General features: G+C 52.9%; 2 protein-coding genes across 5 annotated transcripts in view; one reads left to right on the forward strand and one right to left on the reverse strand.

Annotated features, from left to right (window-relative positions):
- Positions 1-68: 68 nt before the first annotated feature.
- Positions 69-11,434, reverse strand: CCDC40 (coiled-coil domain 40 molecular ruler complex subunit). 2 transcript variants are annotated; one of them, XM_079323686.1, is made up of 18 exons: positions 11,402-11,434; positions 10,095-10,185; positions 9,793-9,956; positions 9,118-9,201; positions 8,825-9,044; positions 7,607-7,764; positions 6,668-6,790; positions 6,179-6,300; positions 5,208-5,451; positions 4,925-5,107; positions 3,794-4,039; positions 3,066-3,279; positions 2,533-2,702; positions 2,316-2,407; positions 1,873-1,993; positions 1,092-1,280; positions 734-892; positions 69-351 (listed from the first exon to the last, which is right to left on the reverse strand). In XM_079323686.1, the coding sequence occupies exons 1-18, from the start codon at positions 11,417-11,419 to the stop codon at positions 115-117; spliced, it is 2,835 nt and encodes a 944-aa protein (XP_079179812.1). In that variant the 5' UTR covers positions 11,420-11,434; the 3' UTR covers positions 69-114. The 2 variants fall into 2 exon arrangements, with proteins under 2 accessions (XP_079179812.1, XP_079179811.1); XM_079323685.1 differs by lacking the exon at positions 11,402-11,434 and having other exon boundaries at positions 10,095-10,238.
- A 31-nt stretch (positions 11,435-11,465) lies between these two features.
- The window catches only part of TBC1D16 (TBC1 domain family member 16), a 30,630-nt gene continuing 20,376 nt past the window's right edge, over positions 11,466-21,719 (forward strand). For 2 of the 3 annotated variants that reach the window (XM_079323689.1, XM_079323690.1), the window contains exons 1-3: positions 11,466-11,767; positions 17,488-17,711; positions 18,851-19,322. In XM_079323689.1, coding sequence (XP_079179815.1) covers positions 17,546-17,711; positions 18,851-19,322 — 638 coding nt within the window. In that variant the 5' untranslated portion in view covers positions 11,466-11,767; positions 17,488-17,545. Of the gene's footprint in view, positions 11,768-17,487; positions 17,712-18,850; positions 19,323-21,719 lie in introns of those variants that run through there. The other variant, XM_079323691.1, reaches the window with a different exon arrangement.

The following is a 21,719-nucleotide window of genomic DNA, read 5'->3' on the forward strand; positions in this document are numbered from 1 at the left end:
AATTTATTTTATTTTATTTTTACTTATTTATTTATTTATTACAAAGTCTAGAGCCGGTGGAAGACTATAAAAGACACTACATGTATTTTCTATCAGGCTTTTCCGTCAGGCTTTTCAGGACCTGAACTTGGATCCCAAGCAGTGACTGAGCCACTGCAGAGTCCTTTGGTGCTGGGGCTGCTCCTCCTGGATCTGCTGCACGATGCTGTTGATGCTCCACAGCCGACCCTGCACTTTCTCCTGCTGGTCCATGCAGGTCTCTTCAGTGTGGCACAGGGCCTTGTACTTCCCTTCCCTCAGTGCCTGCAGCTGCTTCTGGTGTGCCTGGTGGGCCACAAGCTCCAGCAGGTTCTGAGCAAAGCAAAAAGAGAAGGGGCTGTGACAGCAGGAAAAGCAGGGGCAGGGCATTGCCAGTGCTGTGACCATCACGTTGGACAAGGAAGGAGAGTGCTGTGAATTCTCCACAACAATCAAACAGCACCCCCAGCCCGGGTGCTGCAGGGGTACAGACATCACAGAATTCCATAAATCAGAGAAATCCCCACATACATAAGGCAACCCTTGCCAGAAGTGGGTTTCAGTGCAGCAAGTTGGCTCTTGGTGACCCCCAGAAGGTGCTCAGCTCATGTTGCTGTAACAGCACACTGAGCACACCCAGTTCAGGACAGAGCTGGCAGCAGGGGAAGCAGCAGCCTCTGTCTGGCTCACATGCTGGGAGGGAGGATGTGCTCACCCATCGCTTCTCGTTCTGAAGACATTCCATGTCCAAGCTGAGGCTCTCAGTCTCAGCCTGGAGCTGGCACAATTCCTGCTTCTTTTCTGAAAAGGTGTCACTGAGGGACTCCTGGGCAGTCTCCAGCTCCTGTATGGTTTGGTTGCATTCACAAATGTTCTAGTAAATGGAAGAGAAGGAAATGGCAGATTTCAGTTCTCTAGTTCAGCTGCATTCCTGCCCATCCTCCCAGAACAGTTTTGGGGGATTTTCCATGAAATGATTTTCAAAGCCTGGCCTCGAGCACGGACACTGCTGTGCTCTCCACAAGCCCAACCCCAGCTGGGAGAGCTCCTGCAGCCCCACTTTCCTTGCTCACCTCCTGGGTTTCCCTGATCTTCTTCTTCAGCTCCTGTTTCCTGCTTTGGAAGTCCATCTTGGTGCTGTGTTTCTTACCAGTTTTGCTCTGTGCCTCTGCCCTGCTGGTTATGGTCTCTCTGTGGGACACACAGGCCTCCATGGCCCGCATCAGCCTCTCCTGCTGCTTCTGCAGCTCCCCGTGGCGGACCTGCCAAGACACAGACCAGCCTCACAACTCCTGATGCCCACCCACAGCACCAAGGGGGTGGCACATCCACCAGCACAAACCAGACACGTGTGGCACAACTGCCTGCAAGCCAGATTTGGTCCAAGTCCAAACCTGCTTTGGTGTGTGTGGATCTGGAAGGAGAGGCCTGGATTATCAACTTGTCTACACCAATATTCAAAATGTTAGTCTGAACCTCATTAGCAAGAGCAGAGCAGAAAAGCAGAAGCATGCTGAGAATGAAGGGGATGAGCTGCTCTGCCAGGAGAGGGAACACTTCCCTAAACCAGTGATTAAAGTGATGCAATGTTTAGTAATCAACACTGTGTATAAATCAGGGTCACAGAATCAGGTGGCAGACACACTGCAATTTAAACAGATTCCCTGGGAGTATCCAGATTCTGCTGAGGAATGCAGGATGTGTGGGCTGCATGTGCAGGGATTTGAGTCCCACCCCAGGCCCTGAAGATGCCACTTCCCCAGCCTGTTTCTCATCTCCTGCCTCCTGTTTCAGCCTCTCCAGGCTGAGTCCCTTGGGTGGTCTCCCCTCCTCAGCCCTTTCCCAGTGCCTTACTTGCATCCTCCGAATCTCAGTTTTCATCTCGTGGATTGCACCTTCTTCTAACAGAGCATCTGTTGCTTCCCTCATCTCTTTTGCCAGCTGCATCTTTTTCTCCCACAGCAGAACCTGATGCCTTCAGAGAAGAAAGGGGAAGGAAAGAGAAAGCTGGAGCCCCAATAACCTGCCCAGTGCAGCACACCCACTGCCAGTTACTGGCAGTCTTCCCGTGTGGATCTGGGCAAGGTCCAGCTCACACATGCTGGAACTGTTACAACCAACATCCTCCCAGCTCCTGCTGGCTCCAGAGACTGCTGAAACACTTTCAGTTTCTGTGTTTCAAACATTCATCCCCTTCTCCAGGAAGGCTAGAAGCACATTTGCTGGTGCCAGGTTTGGTGACTGGAGAACAGGAACATGGACACAGTCACACAGGACTGTGGCACTCTGGTACCTACTCTGCTTCTACCAGGCCATTCAGGAGCCTTGCCTTCTCCTCAGTCAGTTGACTGTGCCTCTCATGCATCTCCACAGCTTCTTTTTCTGCTGCCTAGATTTGGGAAGAACAAAACAACACAGTGTTGTCAGGCTGAGCAGCTTTTTCAGGATCACTGTTTGCCTCTGATGTGCATGGGAGGCTGAGGCCTGGGAAAGAGGTGCCAGGTGCCTCAGTACCTTGAGGGACTGCACAAACTCATTCTCTGTGACAATTCTGCCATTTTGCAGCTCCTCAACACTGCTCTTGTTCTTGTTGATCAACGTGTTCAGCTTTATCAAGTCATTTGACATGTTCTTCATGTGCCGTTCCACATCCTTCTGTTCTTTTATTTCCTGCTGAATTTCATCTATGGGTGAATAGGAAAAAAGCCTGAGCACTGGGAAAAGGTTTTGAAGGAGACTCCTGTGGAAAAAAGTTGGGTTTGGCCAAGGAAAGTGCAGTTATTGCTGGGGACATTTACCTACCCACTACTTGCACACTTTATTTAACAAGTGTGCCAGGTGACACTGTCACTGGGTGTGGCTGTCAGCACAGTGGGATCAGTCCTTACAGAACACCCATGTACAATCAGCAGGAGTGCCTGGGCTGCTGCCATTCCTGCTCACACACAGCCAGCAGCACTCTCTGGGGCAGCTCCAGCCTTTCCCACCCTGCACTCCCTGTTCCCTCCCTTCACAGAAGGATTTGAAGGAAGTGAGGAATGACCAACTTTCCACACGCAGTTTCCTCTGCTGCATGATGATGATCTGCTTCTGGAATGTGTCCAGGGAGCTTTTCTGTTCCTCCCTCTCCTGGGTCAGCCTGATCAGCTCCTTCTGCTCATTGAGCCAGTACTTCTGCAGTGTCATGGCCTCAGAGTTGCACTCTTCTATCTGCTTGTTCAGCTGGTTGATCTCAATTTCCAGTGGTCCCAGTTCTTGCCCCTGTACAAGAGCAAAGTTTGGGATAAATCAGGCAGAAGCTGCCCGGGTTGTTTACAGCACTGGACATTCCAAAGTTTGCAGAGGATGTGCCCAGGACTCGTTTCCCCCTGCCCATCCATGAGGGATATGCCAGGGACAGATCTGGGAGCCATCCCAGCAGGGCCAACCCTCAGAAATCTCCCTGCCTGCCCCTTCTCCCCTCCTCAGTGGTTGCACATTTTTCCAACAAGATCCTATTTACTCACTGATGCCATTTGACATTTTTATCAGGTCCAGGCAAGTCCCTGCAGGGATCTGTGCAAGGCACACCCTCATTTCACAATTCCCTTCACAACATTATGAACTGATAAACATAAACACCTGATAAACATTAACCAATGCAGCTTTTACATCACATTGCTGATGGCTGAAAGTTTGAACTACCCAACACTTAACACAGTTACATTGATCAGGTGTACCTGTGGCCACTACAAAGAATAAAATCAAACTGGGACTGAAACACAGAAGTACCTACCCCCTGCTGAGCAAGAAGCATCTCCAGCTTCTTGTTGTACAGGCAGAGGATCCCTCCCTTCTTGTCAGTCAGGAGCCTTGTCTTTGCAATCTCATTTTCCTGGCAGGTGATCATTTCATTCACATTTTTTATTTCCTTGTCCACCTCACAGAGTGTTTTCTGGTGAACTGCCACCCTGCAGCTGGTATTAGTTGCATTCAGAATAATCTGGGCCACATCATTCTCAACCTTGTAAAAATGCAGCTCCTGGGAATATGAAGAGAGAAAACACATCACTGTCCCCAACAGCCCCTCACTGAGTTGCAATGTCACTTGTCCCAGCACAGGAGTCAGGGAATTGAGATTCTGCTCCCAGGTCTGTGCTACAAGCCCTAAGCTACCCACCCTCTGTGTATCTGCTTCTCCATCAATTAACAGGGAATACAATATCTACCTCTCCCACACAGCTGTGGAAAAGCATTAAGGAGCCTAAACATTCCAAAAACCTTTAAGAGACCTCACTCATCCCTTCTGCAATGACCCTTGTCTCCAGTTACCTGCCACCAGAACCAGGACATCACTGACTTGTCCCTTCTCTGGCACACCTGGCACACACCCCTCACCTAACAGCCAGCACAGACTCGGTGTGAGAGGTGCAGGGCTGAGTTTTCTAATCCTTCTCAGTGATCCAGTTATACAGTCCCAGAGAGAGCAATTTAGCATGGATTAAAGAGCTGTGGGTCAGGTTGGACTTTCCTTGGATGTTCCTCAGAACTGAGAGCTGCCTGCATCCCATTCCATGATGAATTATAGAAATAAAAATTAGTTAAAATTAGGTTACAGAAGTACCACATGCCCATTGTTTTTTCTTTAGTGCATAAGAAATGCTAATACTTTATAGTAAATACTCCCAGGATTCATCATGTTGCCCCATTTTTTAAGTAAAGGACAGTGAGTTTTGTGTCAAGCCTTTCTGGCCAAGCTCTCTCACAAACACCAGAATCCTGCAATAGGATCACAGGGAAAACCAGATTGGAGGGGAAAACTCAGCAGAGCTTCAATGCAGACCTGGAACCAGAACAAAGTGACTGACAAACCCTGATAGGACCCAGTGGTGCAGTGGCTCCCTCCCTGCCCCCAGGGATTCCATACCAGGTTGCTTTTTCTGCTCCTAAGTTTTTCAGCCAGCTGGGAGAAATGCTTTGCAGCTTTGCTGGATATCCTCTGGTCCTGAAGCTTGGCCATGATTTCACTCTCTAGCTGCTCTTTGGCATAGGTTCCCTTCTCTATGCCCTTCTTGATGGACAGCAGCTCATTCTGGTGAGCAGCCTGGTCCTGAAAAGTTGGAAGACAGAGACAGGATCACTCCAGCTGTTGGAGGAAGGGATGCAATTCAAGTATTCCAAAGGATCCGTGCCCCATGGACTCTCCTCACCATCCTGCTCCTGCTGAGGGCCTGCTCTGTCTCTTGGAGAACACGAGTGTAGGTGCCAGTCTGTGCCTGCAGGGCCTCCTGCTCCAGCAGGCACTGGGCAATCAGTTTCCTTGTCACACTGGCATCGTTCTGGGACCGGTTCAGGAGGCTGACAAGGTTCTCATTCTTCTCCTCCTCCTTCCTGATGGACTTCCCACAGCCATGGATGTCCCCTTCCAGGGACTTGAGGTCACGTCTGTAGTTGCTGGAGGGACAAAGATGGAAAATCATCACAGGGATTGGTGCTGGACCCACAAATCCCTCTTTGCCAACATGTCACTGCAGCAACAGCTGCCCAAGAAGGAAGATGCTTGTAAGGGCTCAGATGCTGTGACAGGGCAGAGTCAGCAGGAGATGGATGGAGATACTAAGATTTAAAAGTAAATGTGTGTAGGAAAATTGATTCCTTCTTTCAGTACTGTCCCAGCCCCCATTCTGACCAGGATATCACCACATAAAAGCAGATTGTTTGTTCTCAGAGAATCAGTAAAGTTTTAAGGCTCATGAGCAAATAAATACTTCCTCTGGCAATAACAGGGAGGTTTTCTTGAACATTTCCAAAGGCCTCACAAAACCCTGATAATGAGAGATAAACCCCTCCTGACATCCAGCTCTTTGCAATAAGAAATGTTGCAAACATGAGGGAACTCTTTCAAAGGAATAAAATATGATCATAAAAATTCCAAACAGCTTCAAGAAACACCCACATTCAGAGGAAGTGATGTGGTTAAGACAAATAAAACAGCAACAAACAAATGTGCTTCTTATCCTTTACACTTGTTATGTACTTTAGAGCAGGGAACTTGTTCTGCCTGACTCCCCCTGCCCACAGGGCTAAACCCCACTGGAGACACTGGAACCCCTCCTGGAGCCCTCCTGGAGCCCTCCTGCCCAAGCCTGAGGTGTGCTCAGGGTCTGGTTTCAGGCCCTACCTCAGCAGCTCCTGAGTGACAACATAGGCCTCATCCCTCTGCTTCATTCCAGCCAAGCTGCTGTTCCAGTGCTCCAGCAGCCTCTTCTTCTCCATGTTAATAGTCTGCACCTCCAGACCAGCCTGGGGAACAGAGAGATGGCAGACAGGATGAATCTACACTGTGTTGAAAAAAAAAAATTAGTGTTAAAATACTGTTTTTTCTTTTCATGTTCATAATGGGCTGAGCAGGATCAGCTTCAACTCTGTGGCTGCTTCATTTCTCACTTAGCAGCCCACAGAGCCCAGGTCTGCAAGAAAAAACTGCTGAGAAGGGCAGGAGGAAGTGATTTACAGGCACTTCTTAAGGACAAAGGAAAAGAAAAAAAAACAGTCCTCATTCTTCCAAACAGGACCAGACTGTGCAACTGTGTCCCACACTGAGCAGGGGCCCAAGGGCTCAGCCCTGCCAGAGGGAGACACCAAGCACAGGGGACAAGTCCCCTCCTACCTCACTGAGTGCCTGCCGGGTCACCTTGGTGTCCTCTGCCTGGGCCACCAGCTGAGCTTCAAACTCAGCAATTTGCTCCTGCAGCTGGTAGACTCTCCTTGTAAACTGGTCCAGGAGAAGATCCTACAGAGCCAGAGCCAAAGAGTCCAGGGTGAGTCATGGCATCCCAGTCTAAACCAGCTGTGTACTACAAGAATAGTACCAGCTAAAAAAGGAATTAAACTGGCAACTGCATGGGATTTGAGTCCTACTGAAACTTTCCCATTCATGCCCAAATGGTTCATGACTGCAGCAGGGATGACTTGCAGGAGAATGAAGCCCTTGCTGAATGTTTATTATTCCAGTAAATGGATAGCTCAGCTCTGAGGCCACATTCCCTGTCAGCACTGAGGCCACTGTCCAGCTACTGGGAATGGTAATAATGAATATTTGAAACTCCTTTGTTAAAACCCTCCTGCAGCCACTGTATTCCAGAGTCTGCAGGGCATTCTGCAGCAGCAGCACCCCTGGACTGTGTGCTGGAAGGCAGCAGAGGGAGCTCCAGCACCGACTGCTCCTTCCCAAAGTTCACATTGTGAAACTCACTGGGATTCAGAATTATTCTCAAGACCTGTACACGTATTTCTTCATTAAATATCCTCCTTTCCCCACACCCCCTGTCCTTGACTGAAGAGTGATTTACTGTCCTAAGGCTTGCAAACCCTCTGGGCAGTGCATGTTGCTGTCTGGGGGTAGGCAGGGCTTCTTCTCCTTTTCAGAAAAGCCTCTGGATTTAATTTTTTTCAATTATTTGAGAAAAATATCCTCATTCATTTTCCATGAATCAATCTTCCTCCTGACAAGGTGGCACATCCTCCAAGACTGACTGCTTTTATTTATTTATTTATTTATTTATTTATTTATTTATTTATTTATTTGAAAGGCAGTTTTTCTTTATACCTGTTTTTTCTTTTCCACCTCAGCCTGGATCTTCTCTGCCTCAGCCCTCTTTGCTGACTGTTTCATCAGTAAAACCCTGTGATACATCTCCCCATCCATGTTCTGCACATAGAAGAGCTCCAAGGCCAGGTTTTCAATCTGGGTCTGCATTGCAGAAACTGGCAGGACAAGAGGCAAAATAGTTACAGAGAAGTTTGTTTGCAGGGTACTCCTTACACAGAGATAAAAGAGAAAGAAAGACAGAAGCTCCCAAAGCAAAACCTCTCCCACATCAGCTGAACCAGCCCTCCCCAGCACACATATTCACATCAGCTTTGGAGTACAGCTCCACAAGCAAAGCTAAAGATCCTGGCAAGCAATTCCCAGAACTCCAGGAGCATCTGGGAGAGTTTGGCAAGCAATTCCCAGAACTCCAGGAGCATCTGGGAGACTTTGGCAAGCAATTCCCAGAACGCCAGGAGCATCTGGGAGACTTTGGCAAGCAATTCCCAGAACTCCAGCAGCATCTGGGAGACTTTGGTAAGCAATTCACAAAATTCCAGGACAATCTGGGAGACTTTGACAACAAATTAATGGAATTCCAGGAGACTTTGGCAAGCAATTCCCAGAACTCCAGGAGCATCTGGGAGAGTTTGGCAAGCAATTCCCAGAATTCCAGCAGCATCTGGGAGACTTTGGCAAGCAATTCATGGAATTCCAAGAGCATCTGGGAGACTTTGGCAAGCAATTCCCAGAACTCCAGGAGCATCTGGGAGACTTTGGCAAGCAATTCATGGAATTCCAGGAGCATCTGGGAGACTTTGGCAAGCAATTAATGGAATTCCAGAAGCATCTGGGAGACTTTGGCAAGCAATTCACAAAATTCCAGGAGACTTTGGCAAGCAATTCCCAGAACTCCAAGGAGTATCTGGGAGACTTTGGCAAGCAATTCCCAGAACTCCAGGAGCATCTGGGAGACTTTGGCAAGCAATTCACAAAATTCCAGGAGTATCTGGGAGACTTTGGCAAGCAATTCCCAGAACTCCAGGAGCATCTGGGAGACTTTGGCAAGCAATTCACAAAATTCCAGGAGACTTTGGCAAGCAATTCCCGGAACTCCAGCAGCATCTGGGAGAGTTTTCAATGCGCGCATCATTGCAGATCAGTTATTCTGCCGCCCGTTTCGATGCCTTGACTCCGTCCCACCCCATGCCCGTTCACGGCCCGCGCCGCGCTCACCGCGGTCGCGCTCCTGCCGTGCGCAGCGGCGGGCCGGGCCGTGCGCGGCGCGGAGGCTCCGCAGCCGCTCCTCCAGCCGCCGGCGCTGCTCGGCCGCCTGCGCGCAGCGCCGCTCGCTCCTGCCCAGCGCCGCCTGCAGCTGCCCCAGCCGCTGCTGCGCCCCGAACAGCGCCAGCCCCAGCTGCTCCCGCCGCGCCTCGCCGCGGCTCCGCGCCGCCCTCTGCAACGGCAGCCACGGGGCTCAGCGCCGGCGCCGGCGGCGGCGGGCGGGGGGCAAGGGAGGGGCTCGGTACCAGCTCCTGCAGGTCCAGGGTCACTTGTTCGATCTGCTTGGTGAGGTAATTCTTCAGGGCAGCCTGGAATCTGGTCATCAGAGGCTGTAGAGAAGGACAGTATTAGTAAGTAATTAAGTATTAGTAAGTAATTAAGTATTAATAAGTAATTAAGTATTAGGAAGTAATTAAGTATTAATAAGTAATTACGTATTAATAAGTAATTAAGTATTAATAAGCTCAAACGTTCTCGTGTAAATAAGTTGCAAGAAGCCTCGCTGTTACATCCCCCACCCAATAAAACATTTTATTTCTGCCACACACACCTGTGGGCTTATTTCAGCTACTCTCACTGTAGCGAGTGAGAGATGGTACAGAGTGGGCATTTGCTGGTGCCAAAAAGTGAGAATGTTTGAAAATCAGAGCCATGCCAGAAGAGCTGCACCTGAGAACCCATCCAGTCACTCTTGCTGCAAGGGCTTCTCTTGCAGGGGCACTGAGGGGATCAGATTTACCCATGCATTGCTCACTTCTGCAGCTCTGGGGTCTGGCTGGCACAGTCAGCAGTCAACACTCTGGCAAAACTGATTTTCACACGTGCAGCTGAACAGCCACAGCTTACAGCTCACCCCACACGGGTCAGACAAACACAAACACCAACTCTGCAAAGAACAGCAAGATTTGAAGACTTCTCACATGTTCTGGATCCAAGATGACCAGTTCTGTTTCTTCTGCTTTTTTCCCCTTGGTTCTTCTTCTCTCATGTTCCTCAGCTGCCTTTTCCCATCTTTGGCTGCCAGGATCACTGGGGGGCTCAAAGGTCGGCCCAGCATGGTGAGAACCTGGTTGTCCTTTTCTCCCTGGAGCCCACCCCACCACAAAAAAGGAAAAAAATAAAGCAAGAGGATTAGATTCCATAGCATCGTGCCTCTGGTTGGATTACCAGTGACCAGAAAGGGAGAGAAGCAGAGCCTGGGAGACAAAGGCTCTGGGGATACCTGGCTTTGTGCCCGTGTCCTGCTCTGCTGCAGGTGCTCCCGAGGGAAGGGGAGGGACTCCTGCACCTGGAAGTGGCTGCTCCATCTCACCCTGTTCAGGAGGACAAGCAATAGTCACACTCTGCATTATCTGGGAAAGTCTCAGGTGATCAAAACCCATCACCTTTTCCATCTAACTCCACTTAGCCCTGGCCATCTGCTCATTTTTGTCATGAACAATGCACACAAAGCATCAGCACAAGGGCCTGGCTCTACAGCCAGCACTGAGACAAACAGAATGACAGTGTCCCACTTCTGCAGAGCCCAGAGCAGCTCTGCAGGCAGAGTTCTCTCTCTGCAGGGGCAATGCCTCTGTCTGACCCAGAGGAACAGATTCTCCATTGGCATTCCATTCTCCCAAGGGATGGGGTGGGGTGGGATGATGGGATGGGATGCTGGGGTGGGATGATGGGATGCTGGGGTGGGATGATGGGGTGGGGTGGGATGGGATGGGATGGGATGGGATGGGATGGGATGGGATGGGATGGGATGGGATGGGGTGGGATGCTGGGGTGGGATGATGGGATGCTGGGGTGGGATGATGGGATGTTGGGGTGGGATGCTGGGGTGGGATGCTGGGGTGGGATGATGGGGTGGGATGGGATGATGGGATGGGATGCTGGGGTGGGATGATGGGATGTTGGGATGGGATGCTGGGGTGGGATGATGGGATGTTGGGGTGGGATGATGGGGTGGGATGATGGGATGCTGGGGTGGGATGATGGGATGTTGGGGTGGGATGATGGGATGTTGGGGTGGGATGCTGGGGTGGGTGGGATGTTGGGGTGGGATGATGGGGTGGGATGTTGGGGTGGGATGATGGGATGGGTGGGATGATGGGGTGGGATGATGGGGTGGGATGTTGGGGTGGGATGCTGGGATGGGATGATGGGATGATGGGATGGGTGGGATGCTGGGGTGGGATGCTGGGGCGGGATGCTGGGGTGGGATGATGGGATGATGGGGTGGGATGCTGGGGTGGGATGCTGGGGTGGGTGGGATGCTGGGGTGGGATGTTGGGGTGGGATGATGGGATGGGTGGGATGATGGGGTGGGATGTTGGGGTGGGATGATGGGGTGGGTGGGATGTTGGGGTGGGATGATGGGGTGGGATGTTGGGGTGGGATGCTGGGATGGGATGATGGGATGATGGGATGGGTGGGATGCTGGGGTGGGTGGGATGCTGGGGCGGGATGCTGGGGTGGGGTGGAAGGCACGGTGCGGCCGCAGGAGCCCCGAAGGGCGGCCCCGGCCCGGCCCCGACTCACCGGCCGCGGCTCCGCCATGTTCCCGTTGCCAGGCAACGCATCAACACCCGCTCACGTGACCGCCCGGGCCGCACCACCGCGGCCCGCGGGGGGATCGGGGGGCTCGGGCCGCACCATCCCCGGCGCGCGGGGGGGACTCGGGCCGCGCTCCGTCCCCCGCCAGCGCCGGTTCCGCCCGCGGGCCCCGGTACCGGCACCGGGCGGGTCCCGCCGTGCTCTCCCGGCCGAGCAGCCCCGGGCCGGCCGGACGGGCGGGGCCGCCGGGCGGGCACAGCCCCGCGGTTCGGGCGGAGCGCACGGGCGGCGGCGGCGGCTCCGAGCCCGGGCCGGGCAGCGCCGGGAGCTTCCCCGGGCTCGTCTGTGCCGGTAAAGCGGGGCCGCGCCGGGCCGGGGGCCGCGGGGGTGGGGGGCCGGGTGATCCTGTAGCGCTAGCCCGGGACCGGCACCGGGATCCTGCCGGTACCTGGGCAGGTCCGGGTTTGGTCCCGCTCTTTGTCCGCTCTTCCCACGCCGGAGCCCCGCGGAGGGCGGCGGGTGCTCCGGGAGAACGGGATGGTACCGGGGGATAGGATGGTACCGAGGGTGGGATGGTACCGAGGGTGGGATGGTACCGGAGGATAGGATGGTCCCGGGGTCGGGATGGTACCGGGGGTGGGATGGTCCCGGGGATGTTCCCCGGGATCGGGATGGTACCGGGGGTCGGGATGCTGCCCAAGGGTCGGGATGGTACCGGAGATGTTTTCCGGGATAGGGATGGTACCGGGGGTCGGGATGGTACCGGGGGTCGGGATGGTACCGGGGATGTTCCCCGGGATAGGGATGGTACCGGGGGTCGGGATGCTGCCCAAGGGTCGGGATGCCACCGGGGGCGCTGATGGAAATCTAAACAGTTCTTAAACTTTCTGTTCTGTTATTTCGGTGCGGTTCCGTGCAGCTTGGGGTATTTCCGTGTTTTCCTTCCATTTGGCGACCTGGTCTTTCCCAGGTGACCCCGGCATCCCCCTGAGCCCTGTTACCTGCGGAGAAGGTGGATGGGGATCGTGGGCAGTGGTTTGACCAGCCTCGGGGTGCTGCAGGCAGGGTTATGGTTTTACTCTAAAATAACTGGGCTGCCTCCTCTGGGACATGAACCTTTCCGGATCTCAGGCCGGGAGCTTGTCGTGCAGAGGGGTTTTGTTCTTAGTTGCCACTCGGAATAGGAAGGAAAATGAGAGTCCAGCGTGGCAGGGATGATGTGTTGTCTGATGTTTGTCATGCTGAGAGCAGAATCTGCTCATCCACTGAGCTGTGATCCAGACTCCTGGGGTTTGAGCTGCTGGTTTTTGAGGATCGAGTCCTGGAAGTGTTATCAGCACAGCAACAGGATGTTGGAAATAAAAATTCATAAAAGCGTTTCCTGTGACCCGAGCAGTGCAGATAAGTGACGTGGAAAGCTGGGAAATCGGGGACAGAGGGACATGTGGCACACACAGTGTCTGGGTGACAGGGACATGTGGCACACACAGTGTCAGTGACAGCGTGTGCTCTCTGTGGGTTTGGTGCTGGGGGTGGGTGAGCTTTGTTTGCTTTTTGTTTGCTTTTTGTTTGCTTTCTGATGGCTGAGCAGGTGTGGCTGGGAGCAGCCAGCCCTGACATGGCATTCCCTTTCCCTTCTCATGTCCTGAGTCACAGCCTTGCAGGATTCAGGCTGCTGAATTTTTACCTGCTCAGCTGAGATGCTCCTGCTGTACCGACTGCTTTTGGAGCTGTGGAGATTTTGGCTGTTCCCTTCCCTTTGCTCGTGCTCTGTGAGCAGCTGCTGCTCCAGCAGGGCAGCAATCAAAGACTTTCTGGTGACCTACATAATTCTCCCCGTGAGATGGGATGACTTCAGAGTGGCTCCCCATGGTAAATGCTTCTCCTTGATTTGGCTGGATCCTCTTGACTGGCTCCAGCATAGCGAGGAGTTTGGAAAGCTTTTCTCTTTTTATTCCCATGTCGAGGTACTGTAATACAAAGGGAGGAGATACAAGGGCTCTCATGTGCTTGTAGAGGAGTAGAGATCAAGTGCAGGGCCAGCTGAGAGTGGCACAGCAGATCCACTGAGGCAGCTGAGTGCTGACTCCAGGCTGCCCTACTCCTGTGGCTCTGCTTGAGTTCCAAACTGGCATTTGCTGTTCCCAGGAGGGAGCAGAGGCAGCAATCTGTGCAGTGTCTGAGCGACTGTGCACTCCTTAAAGGTGTAAAACTAAATTCCAGTTATTAAGGGCGAGAAAGAAAGCGAGCCCGGTGCGTTTTCCTTCCCCAAGACATTTCATGCTTGAAGGTGGTGCTGCTTTGACAGCTCGTGTTTCCCTGCTGTGCCCAGTCACCCTGCAGGTCTCACATTTCACCTCCAGAGCCCTGCAGCTCGGCTCCTGTGCCTTGCAAAGCTCTGCAAGTGTCTCACAGTGAATGTGCCCTGGGAGCCAGAGCGCACAGTGCTGGGGGCTGCCAGCCCTGCTCGGGGCTGGGCTCCCTGGGGAGAGGAACTGGGGTGCCCCCAGTGCCCCCCAGTGCCCCCCAGATGTGCCAGCTGTGCCACAGTACATCCTGCCAGCAAGGAATCTCCAGCAGAGGCTGCAGCAGGTGCCAGGGGAGGTGCCACGTGCCAAGGCAAACAGGATTTGGGATGGCTCCTGAGCAGGGCAGAGAGCTGCCAGTGCTGCTCTGGGTGCTGCTGGCTGGAGCTGGGCAGGCTCTGGGGGAGATTTGCAGGAATTGGCTCCCCAGCACTTTCTCATCATGAAGCTGAGAAGTGCTGGCACCGGCTGGGAGAGCAGCCAGGGCTGTGTGAACAGACACAGGAGCTGGAGCGAGGATTTTTAGTGGCAACAGTTGATGTGTGGGAGAGGAAAATGTGTGTGTGCTTAATAAATATTGGCACTCAGCAAGAGCTTATCAGCTAACTCAGTGCTTCAGCTTCTGGAGAGCTGAGCTGGCTCTGCCACACGGGGAAGAATCCGTTCAGATCAGCAGATAAATGTGAAATTAATGTGAAAAATGGGGGTTTTTGAATGGTGTGCTGATTTACTGCTGCCTGAGCTGTGGGACGGATCCTGCTGCTTCCCCAAGGCAGTTCCTGCCTCTCCCCACACCCCAGGCCCCACAGATTGTGTGTGCAGATGTTGTCCCACGTGGAAAAGGGCTGAGAATAGAGCAAACCCTGCAGATCTGCTCCTGTTATTGCTGCTTTGTGTTGTGTGCAGTTCTGTCTTTTAGGAAGGAGGCACACTTTCCCAAGCTGAGTTTCAGAGACTTTTGGGGTTGTAGCAGCAGACTAGATAACCTTCAGAGGCCCAGCCCAGCATCTGGCCCCCACTGGGGCTGGGTATTTATTTCTGTGGCCTTTGAAACCCCAGTGATGTAAATGGCCCCTTGAGGTTCCCTGTTCTGGTGCAGCACTGTCCCAGCTATTTCAAAACTAGGTATTCCTTGCCACAGTTCAACTGCCTTACAACCTCTGTGCTTCACTGACAGCTCTTCCTTCCTTTGGCAGTGACAGTTCCCATGTGTGAGGGTTTTAATACATTTCCCTCACTCTTATCCTCCCTTGGCAATCACTTTCCCTGGCCCAGATAACTCTTGTCACCCTCCCTGAAACTGTCCTGTGACTTGCATCTGTTTTTCATTAATCCTGCAACCAAAGACACAAAGAATTCCCTGGCCTGTGAGAACAGTGAAAGGATTGAGTTTCCTGGTGATATTTATATATCCCAGTGTGTCTGGCTACTGTCTGCAGCACTGCAGTGATCTCTGATTTCTGATGTGCAGCTCTTCTGCAAGACAAGTCCAGCAGACTGAATTTCTGAGCTGGCAGGACACCTTATTCCAAACCTTTTGCCTTTTTTCTGGTTTCCTCTTCCCAGCCCTGTGTGTACCTGCAGCTCTGCCCACCTGCACATGCAGGCAGTGCTGAGCAACAGGTGTTCTGCAGGATCAAAGCAAGGTTTCCCTTTACATTCCTCTGGCTTTCCAGGGAGCAGCTTTTCATCTTTACCTGTCACTTTGTTCTTTCTGTGCCTGCTGAAAGCTCATTAAGTGGTGCCTGTGTTGGCAGAGACATCCTGAGCCTCCCCTGCCTGCCTGGGAGCACCCAGAGAGCTGCAGCAGGACATCACAGGAGCTCTTGTTTGTCCTGTGCCTCTCCAGCCCTGTCCCTGTGGCTTTTGAGGAAGCAGCAGCAGCCAGCTGGTGCCTCCTCCCTCCTGTGCACCCGCTGATTTTGGGGGGTCTGAGGAAGTGTCTGGCATGGAGGAAGGTCTGTGCTGCTGTAGGCACAGACAGGTGACCTGCCCAGGTGTGCTGGGGTCCAGGTTTCCAGCCAGGTGGTTCCACAGCACTGCCCCTGACTCCCCCAGCCCTGTTTGGAAACAGCATGTTGTAACTCAGGGTGGGCAAGGAGAAGTTGCACCAAAAATTACTGTCAGTTCTTGCAGGGTGCAATGAGAGGAAAGGTGATTTTCTCCTTAAATGTGGTTGAGGTAAATGACTTGCTGCCAGGTGTAACTCAGAAACTGTGGATTTTGGGAATGTGGACAAGGATGAGCTTAGGGCTTGACTGTGTTTGGCTTTTGGAGCTCAGACATGAGGGTCTGTGTGTCTGGAAGGAGACAGGAGTGTGCAGGTCCTGCTGGCACAGAGCAGGGCTGAGGCTTCTCCAAGTCCCAGCAAAGGCAGGAATGCAGAAACTGCCTCTGCTGAGATTGAGCTGACAAATGTGGGGATTGCCCAAACCAATAGTTTGTCCTTTAATGAAGGCTGTGGCAACAGCTTGGCAGTGTCATTTGCAGTCCTGTGCATGTCTGTCAGAGGCAGGAGAGCTGCAGCCCTTTGGGAAATGCCCCTTTGCCATTTCTGCCTTCTGCCCTCCTGGGCTGGCTGGATTTGCCCTCCAAACCAGATGAAGGAAATCAGAGCTGTTCAGCAGCAGACAGTGCTTGCTGGAGTATTTCCTCAGGAACTGCCCTGTGTGCTTTGTTTTCCTCTCTGGCTGTCGTGGCCGTGCCCTGCAGCCCAGCCTGGCACTGGAACAGCCCAGGCTGAGCTCTGAGCTGGGTGTGGGCTGTGCTGGGTCACACTGGCCTGGTCACAGCAAGCTGGGCTGTGGAAACACAAAGGAACAAAAGCAGGAGTTTCCTCTCCTGCTGTGATTTTGGCAGAACAGACCCTGCTGTGGTTCTGGTGCTTCCCAGCTGGGGATGGCTGCAGGAGCCTGCTCTGCACTTTGTGTGGGACCCTCCTGCTCTTCCAGCATGTCCTGGTCCATCTGCTGGATGCTTTATAGCTTGGGTCACCCCTCTGTGTCACTGCAGAGCCCCTCAACATCAGCCCCAGCCAGCAGCACATCTCATTTGAGCACAGAGCTTATTTGGGGTGAGCTGGGGATTGTGCTCCACGGTTCTGTGAAGCTCTGGGTGGGTGAAGTGTTTGCCTTCAGCTGGTGTGCCACGCTCTGTGTCCAGGCTCTGCCCTCCCTGGTGAACACTGGGCTTTTGGACATTGTCTCTGGCAAGGCTCTAGTTAACCATCACTGCTCAAAAGAGCCCAAACCAAACTCAAAAACAACCTCACAGAAAAAACTCCCAGCCCCGAAAACCTCAAACACAGAAATGGCAAGCATGAGATGAAGTGGGTTTGCCTGATGCTGTTTTTGGAGGTGCTGTGGCTGGAGCAGCAGCCCCTGTGCAGTGCTGTGGTCTCAGGCATTTCTGTGCTGAAGGAACCTCTGATGAGCTCTGGCTCTGTGACATCCTGGGTCAGTGGCACGCCAGGCAGGTCCCCACGTTGAGCTGCTCATCAGAGGGGGAGTTCAGAGCCCAGCATTGCTGTTCTGCCTCCTCCCCACAGTTAACGTGGGGGTTTTGCTGCCTTCATGTTTCCTCACTGCAGGGAAACGTGTCCTGGCATTGTGTGTTTGAGCACCTTTGAATGTCACAGATGCCCAGCATTGGAGGGCTCTCACCTGAGGTGTGCATTGACATGGGACTCATCCTCAGACAGGGGGTGGCACGTGCTGTGCCCTCCTTATTTTGGTTCTCACACTGTTTTTTCCTCCTCCTTGGCAGATGTTCTGAGCTTGGCTCCCGAGCAGAGCTGACAGAGGATGGAAACATTTCCCTGGCGATGTCTCTGGGGCGACTCCTCCGTCGAGCCTCCTCCAAAGCCTCCGACCTGCTGACCCTGCCTGCTGCTGCTGCCCCTGTGCTGGATGGGGACATCATCTACTCCAAGAACAATGTCTGTGTGCACCCCCCCGAGCTGCTGCAGGGCGTGGGGGACCACCATCCAGGTCAGGGCTGCTGCAGACACTGCCCCTCCTCTCTTCTGCTCTCTCCTGGCTGTTGCTTCTGTCAAGTTCACACCTTGGGCTGTAAGAAATGAGGAGGTGGGGGACAGGGCAAGGCAGTTTTGTGGAAGGCTGAGGAAAGCCCATGAGCTGATCCATCAGCTCTTCTTTTAGTAGGAAGATTAGTGATATTACTCCTTCTCTTCCGGTCCAGCTTGGATTTACCTGGTTTAGTAAATCCTTTTGTGCAGTCAGAAACTGTCATGTGAGGACAGTAACAGAAGTAACGTGTCCATGAATAGCTCAGGAAATCCAAGTATCCCCTTGTAACTGTCCCTGCTGGAGTGGCCTCAGCAGCCACTGGTAAAGGGAAAATCCAAAAAGCCTGAAGGTGACTGCTTGCACTAGAGTAAATGAGGATAAATCCTGCTCTGTCCTTTTATTCTCATCCATTCCTGCACTCTTTCATGTTCTCATCAAAGACTTGTGGCTCTTGGCTTAGCTTCACAAAATGAATTATTCCCTGAGCAGTGACCCTTGCTTTCCTTTTGGTGTGGGTGCCTTATTTTTCCACTGGCTCCCCATAAAAACTGTAGCCCTTTAGCTACACTAGGGTAAATATTCTTGAGAAATCCATGTTCACCTGGCACTTGAAATTGTTTAACTAAGAAACAGTAGAACTTTTTCATGTGGGAACATATTTTATAGTTTACTCCTGATTAGTAAATCTGTCCAGGAAGTCCAAGTATTTGCATGTCATTTATCTGTTCAATTAGGCCAGAGGAATTCAAACTGTTCAAAAGCCACATGCAGACTTGAAATGTTGTGCAAATACTGAATAATGCTGAGCAGCTCCACAGTTCTGTCCTGGCAAATAAAAGGGTTTGTTTTGCCCACGTGTAACGGTAGCGAAGCAGCAGGAATCACAGAATGGTTTGGGTTAGGAGGGACCTTGCAGATCATCTCCTGAGAAGGTGAAAGGTGAAAAGATCCTCCCTGCCACGGGAGCAGCACCGTTCACCAAAGCAGTGGCTCAGAGCCACATCCAGCTCGGCCTGAACATTTCCAGGGTGGAGAGACGGGGGGAAAGGGCAGCGGGAGGTCGTGCGGCTGCCTTAGAACGCCCCCCGTGCCCTCCGCAGGCTACCTGTGCTTGTACACGGAGAAGGACGAGCTGCTGGGGAGCACGCTGATCCTGGCCTGGGTGCCCAACGCGCGCATCCGGCGGCAGGACGAGGAGGCGCTGCGCTACGTGACCCCCGAGAGCTCCCCGGTGCGCAAAGCGCCGCGCCGCCGCCGCGCCGCCTCCCCGCCGCGGGGGGACGGGCACGGGGACCGGGACCGGGACGAGCACGGGGACGGGCACGGGCAGCGGCGGAGCGGCGCCCGCCCCGCCCCGCCACCGCCGCGCAGCCCCCCGGGCACCCCGAGCGCGGCCAGCGGCTCCGAGGGCACGGAGGAGGAGGGATCCTTGGAGCTGAGTGCCGACGATGTCAGCAGGGACAGCGCTCTGGACTCGGATTCCGATGCCTTCTCTTCCCCCTTCTGCCTCTCCCCCATCAGCGAAGCCCTGGGGAAAAGCAGCAGCTCCGTGTTCCTGGACAGTGAAAGCAGGTGAGCGCGTCCTTTGGTTGCTGGGTGCTGAGCTTGGACCTGCTGAAGGAAGTTGAGAAAGTTCACAGTGGCACTGAGCTCAGTGTCCTGTCTTGCTTCAGACTCCTATGGAATTTACAGCAAACTGTCAGCCAGTTCTGCTTCTGCTCAGTGAACCCTGGCCCAAACACCCGGGGCTGTGTATGTTCTTCCAGGTGAACTGTCTTGAGCCCTGGAAGTAGCACTGCTAAATTAAACGGGCCCTTTGTTGCCTAATTGGCTCTCTGAGGATCTGAGCTTGTTGCTTCTCGTGCAGAGCCCCATCAAAGGGCCCAGGTGACTTCCTGAGCCCTGGGCACCTCTCTGGGCCCTGTGCTGACACAGAACCTGTGTGTGGCAGCTTGTTTTGCTGCTGTTCACAACGTGGTTCCACTTCACACGGATAAATATTCATTCTTGCATGTCTAACCTGGGTGTTTCAGTCAGTGCTGCTCAGTGTCACCTGCAGTGAACTGCACATGGGAAAGAAGGCACCTGGTAAGGGAATAATGAGCAGGAGCACACCTGTACAGCTCCCTGCTTCCATTCCTGTGCTTCTGCCATTCTGTTGGTGTGGTACTGGTTTTCATCTCAGGGAGGATGGATGTGCTGCCTTCCTGAAGCACCATGGGGCTGATTTTTAGGCTACAACTCAACTTTGAAACTACACCTGAAATGAGGAGAAACGAGTTCTCCTTTGTGTGTGTCAGCAGTGCACAGAGTGCACTGACAGCTGAGGAGATTTTGCCTCTATTTTATGGGTTAATCTCAAGCCCAGAGAATGCCAGTAAGAGCGAGGTTTGTGAGGAAGCATTCTAATGGATTCAATTCTCTCTGGATATTTAAAAACCCTTCTGTGAGGTGATGTCAGACTTTGTATCAGCTTTGCATTCAGGATGTGCCCAGGGCTTGCTGGGCTTGAGCTCTGCAGCACCTGTGCAGTGGGGTGAGTGGTGTCTGTCCCATCCCATCCCATCCCATCCAATCCCACCCCAAATAATAAAGTCCAGCCTTTGCCAGATCAGTGGTGAGAGAAATGCCAATGACCACAAGTGAAATGTGCCTGGCCTGGCATCTTCTGTCCTCATAGAGGGGTTGTGAAGCTCAGGGCTCAAGAATGTGCCATTACCCCACTGTAGTGGTTGGAAGTGGGAAGATCATGTCCAGAACAACATCCTGGCTGCTGAGGAGCAGGAGGCTGAGCTCAGCCTGGGGAAACCCCAGTGCTGGCTGGGCCACAGCCCACGTGCTGTCCCAGGAATGCTGTGGGCTTGGACTGCTCCCACAAAGAGCTGCTGCAGGAGGGTCCCGGGCAGCATCCAGTGAGTCAGGAGGGTTGTGGTTTAACTGTGCTGCAACACTTCTGCTCTGAGCTGCAAATAGTGTCAGGAAAGGAAGGAAATATGGTTTGTTGCATCTTCTCTGCCTTGTCTGTGAATTCCTGTGGCATTTCCCTGCCCTCTGCTGGCTTTTCCTCACTGCTGCTGGAACCCAGACAGCTCCAGCCAGCTCAGGGCCCTGCTTGGTTTGGCTTTTTTTCCTTCTTTTTTAACTCCTGTGGTGCCAGTGTGAAGCTTCACACAGTGCACGTGACACTCGTAATTGCAGCAGATTAATAAAACAGAGCTTTTGTTGTTTGGGACTTTTGACTTGGAAGGGTTTTGTCCAGTGTGTGTGTTTTTTGTGCCAGTTTGTTCTTCCCCATTGAGCTGCCTTCCATGGAATCTGCAGGATCTTACAAGCTGTTGAGTGGGAGATTTTGCATAGAATCCTTTGCAAGAGTCTGGTCAAAAATCATCTCATATTCCTGCTTTCATCTCAGTATTTTAGGGTACAGGAGATGCTGTTTCAGAAGTCACTACAAACACGAGAACAGCTTCCTTGTTTCTTAAGGGTTTGTTTTGGTTTGGGTTTTTCTGCTGGCTGCTTCCCCTGTGAGCCAGAATTGGAGTGGGAACAAAGTTTGTGCTGCTGGCAGATTGTTTGAGCTCTCTTCCCTCCCCACTCCCAGCCACCACCTCCTCTCTGCCAGGAGCAGCGACTGTTCCTGCTTGTTTCCCTCTGCACTGGGGAGTTGCTGCACACACAGCTCTGCTCTCCCCTCTGTGGCTGCAGAAGCTGGAGGAATATGTTGCACTTCAGTCCAGCCAGCTTCCTGTGTGATTAGATATCCTCAGAAATGGAGAAACAGGTCGCTGTGGGAGAATTGGGGTGTACAGGTACACTCGGGTCAGATCAGGGGCTCAGCGAGCTGCTTGGCAGGATTGGTGTGTGAGCAGGAGGCACAAGTGCCATCTGCCCCTTGGAGTGTCCCTGAGGAGCTGGCCTGGCCACAGACACTGCAGTGTGTGCAGGATGAGGGAGGGAGCTGGGCTGGGC

The sequence above is a fragment of the Erithacus rubecula genome, assembly GCF_903797595.1.
Source record: "Erithacus rubecula genome assembly, chromosome: 20".
NCBI classification, from domain to species: Eukaryota; Metazoa; Chordata; class Aves; order Passeriformes; family Muscicapidae; genus Erithacus; species Erithacus rubecula.